The sequence below is a fragment of the Sinocyclocheilus rhinocerous genome, unplaced genomic scaffold, assembly GCF_001515625.1.
Source record: "Sinocyclocheilus rhinocerous isolate Xijiao unplaced genomic scaffold, SAMN03320098_v1.1 scaffold365, whole genome shotgun sequence".
NCBI classification, from domain to species: Eukaryota; Metazoa; Chordata; class Actinopteri; order Cypriniformes; family Cyprinidae; genus Sinocyclocheilus; species Sinocyclocheilus rhinocerous.
The window spans coordinates 717,638-720,896 of record NW_015659915.1 but is presented as its reverse complement, the minus strand read 5'-3'; the positions used below and the strand labels follow the sequence as shown (position 1 = coordinate 720,896).

General features: G+C 44.6%; 2 protein-coding genes across 2 annotated transcripts in view; both read right to left on the bottom strand.

Moving 5' to 3' along the window:
* Positions 1–3,207, bottom strand: part of LOC107724261 (prospero homeobox protein 1-like) — a 17,201-nt gene extending 13,994 nt beyond the window's left edge. The window contains exon 1 of the mRNA XM_016533102.1: positions 1,855–3,207. Coding sequence (XP_016388588.1) covers positions 1,855–3,138 — 1,284 coding nt within the window. The 5' untranslated portion in view covers positions 3,139–3,207. The remainder of the gene's footprint in view (positions 1–1,854) is intronic.
* The window catches only part of LOC107724240 (prospero homeobox protein 1-like), a 3,537-nt gene continuing 3,465 nt past the window's right edge, over positions 3,188–3,259 (bottom strand). Inside the window, exon 3 of the mRNA XM_016533076.1 lies at positions 3,188–3,210. Within this exon, the coding sequence (XP_016388562.1) occupies positions 3,188–3,210 (23 nt within the window). The remainder of the gene's footprint in view (positions 3,211–3,259) is intronic.

Sequence of the window (3,259 nt, the reverse complement as noted above, 5' to 3'; positions counted from 1 at the left end):
CTAATGATGTTTAAAAGCCAAACTTTCTGCATGCTGCGATATTTTCGTCACATATGTATATGACACTCTGAGCATTGATGATGGTGTATAATGACGGCTGAGAGCTTGCTGTTCACAAACAACCAAAAGTGACCTCTCTCATCCACTCCAATCACATCGAGAGTGCAGAAACATATCCCGCACCTTTTCAAGTCTGAGCGGGGGGGGAAAAAATATCAGAGAATTTCCAGAAGAGAAACTGTTGCTTTTTCTGCCTTTGAAAATTGGCTTTTGTTCCTAACAATTCTTATCAAAGCCTTGTATTCCTTTTTATTTGTCTTTTCCTGGACTTAAAGTCATTACCGAGCCCAGATTAAAGAAGATGCTACAATTTTCTTTGGGGTTACCGAGATCAAAGCAAAAATTCTCCTTGAAGTCTGCGTGAGTGGAACTGCTCACCGCTGCACTCAACTCAACGATTGTTCGCCGAGCTCGAGAGCTGGTGGTTTGTTCAGCAATATCTCAATGTTAACTACTATATATTAAATAAAAACAGTCAACTAAACAAAGAGGGGGATTTTTCAAAAGCAGCTGAAGCTAAACAAAGAACATAATCCATAGATAAAAACGCCTTCCTGTGCATTCGCATGCAAAAAATCTTTACGATACTGTAGCTACAGAAGAGAAAAATCACTAAATGAAGATTAAATCGAGACGTTTCTCCTCGTGTTTCTGATGAAAAGGGATCTCGACAGTGTTCTGCACTATGAAACATTTCTCAAACACTTCTCATCCCTCGATCAAATGATCTGAGCTGCTCTGCACTCATTTATAACTCTATAATCACTCTGTATGACGACTCTGACAACATTAGTGAACTAAACGAGTTAACGTGAACCATCAGTGAACAATACTTCTACAGCATTTATTCATCTTAATTTTGACATTTACTTTTATGTTTTCAAATGAGACGCTGGATGCGTTAATGCACTGTGAACTAACACAAACAAACAAACAATGCATGCATTTCTATTTGCTTGCATTAACCGATATTAATAAATCCTTTAAAAATAGTTTGTTCATTGTTAGTTAATGCATTAAGTGTTACCATTTTTATTTTTACTAATGAATTTCAGAATAAATATCTGAGGAAAAAAACATACTGAGATATGAAAGAGCCACCTCTGAGCAATACAATTTTCCTCTTCAATTTAGTTGAATTGTTTTTAATCTTTTTTGTGGTGTTTTGGTATTAAAGGGCAGTTCACCCTAATACAGTATATGACTTTCTTTCTTCTGAGCCACACCGAAGAGATGATATTTATTAAAATGGCATTACGATATTCTAAGATATTACTTCCACAGACTAAAAACACTGAAACATTTCTCGTAATAGCATCTTCTATGTTCCTCAGAAGGAAAAAGGGTCACACTATAGTTTGGAGACCATTTCTCACTATTAACTATCTATAAACTATGACTTTTGCCTCAATAAACTGCTTATGAATAGTTAGTAAGGTAGTTTAGGTATGGGGTGGATTAAGGGATCTAAAATATGGTCACGCAGAATAAGGCATTAATATGTGCTTTATACAATAAGTACTAATATACAGCCAATATGTGTGCGTGACCATACAATGCATTGTTGGCTATTGCTACAAATATACCCCAGCGACTTAACACTGCTTTTGTGCTCCAGGGTCACATATGCATTCTAATAAGCAGCTAGTTAATAACGAGAAATTGACCATTAAATAAAGTGTCACTAGAAAAAGTCCTACAGGTTTGGAACCACGTGAGTAAATTATAACAGCATGATCGTTTTTGGATGCAATATCTCTTTAAAGTGCTAGAGACGGAGCGTTCAAAGGATATATTGAGCGACATGAAGGAGCTCCTCTCAGCCATGCTCTGCAGATCTCCACACTCCATCTTGATGTGAGGAAGGCAGAGCGCGTCCACCGACACCAGTCCAGTCTGGTGCTGACCCAGATGCCCCGAGCTCAGCTTGGACCTCATGGCCAGGCTTTCCCACGGACGCTCCACTGAGTCCGGCGAGGACCTCTCCAGACAGAAGGTGGAGTGAGGGCCGTACTTCAGCAGGTGCTCCAGGATCTGGCTGTCGTGCAGAGGAGCGCTGTAGCCCATCTGGAAAGGCGTCTGGTGCAGCGGGAAAGGTCTCTTCACAGCCTGGCTCAGAGAAGGTTTACGGACCACTAGGGACAAGGCTTCGGTCTGGTGCTCCGGGCCGTGGCTCTCAAAGCAATGCCTGCTATTGACGTTTTCCTCAGAATCCGACAGATCCGAAGGGGAGTCCTCTGGGATCCGCTTCTCGGTTTCCGAGCAGTCCGGACTGTGGCATGGGGATGACTGGTTCAGAAGACTCGTGGAGAGCTTCTTGAAGACCGTATCGACGCTTTCGCTCACAGTCCTGGTCAGCTCGCATTTGAGAGTCTCTTTGAGGTTCTTCATCGCCCTGTCGGAGCCGAAACCGCCAGGTTCCACTTTGACTCGGTCTTTGTGTCCACCGTCCAGCCTCAGACTTGAGAGCTCTGACCTCGCATCTTCCCGTTCCTCGCTCTCCGAGTAATTCTGGTCGTGCACGTGCGAGATCTTCTCCTGGAGCTGATGCAGGAGACGCTGCATGCTTTGGAGCTGCTCCTTGAGTTTGTGGCACTCCTCGTCTTTGCTGGTCTTTGGTTCCTGGTGCTGGGGGAGCCTCTGCTTGCGTTTGTTCTCCTTCAGGAGGTCTCTTCTACAGCGGACGGCTTCGCACTCGCTTTCCGCTTCTCCGTCGGCATTGGGCGAAGCAGCCATGCCTCGTATGATGTTCTCCACCCGGGCGCGTTTGGCTTGGAGGTGCTCGCTCACAGACAGATCCTCGTCTTTGAAGGACAGGCAGCTCTGCTCCTCTCGAGCAAAATCATCGGCGCTGTTGGACTCGGGATCGAAGCCGCTGGCGTTTGCGGAGGGCAGGTAAAGGAGGCTGTTGTCCAGCGAGGTCAGTTTATTGTGAATGGTTTTCCGCAGGAGGTGAGATATGATGGAGCCGCTGTGGTAGGACGCCAGAGGCTCGTCAAACGCGCTTCTGCGGAAACAAGGGAGCAAGTGCTCGGCTTTGCTGCCGTCCATGCTGTGTTCAGACGGGCTCAGGTTCATGGTGTTCGCAGGCTGCAGTTGCTGGACTTTCCAGACACAATAATGAGCCTCAGAAGTGCGTGATCTGTAATACTTTGTAAAAAAAAAAAAATAAAAGAAATAAATTAGGCATTAGAATAAC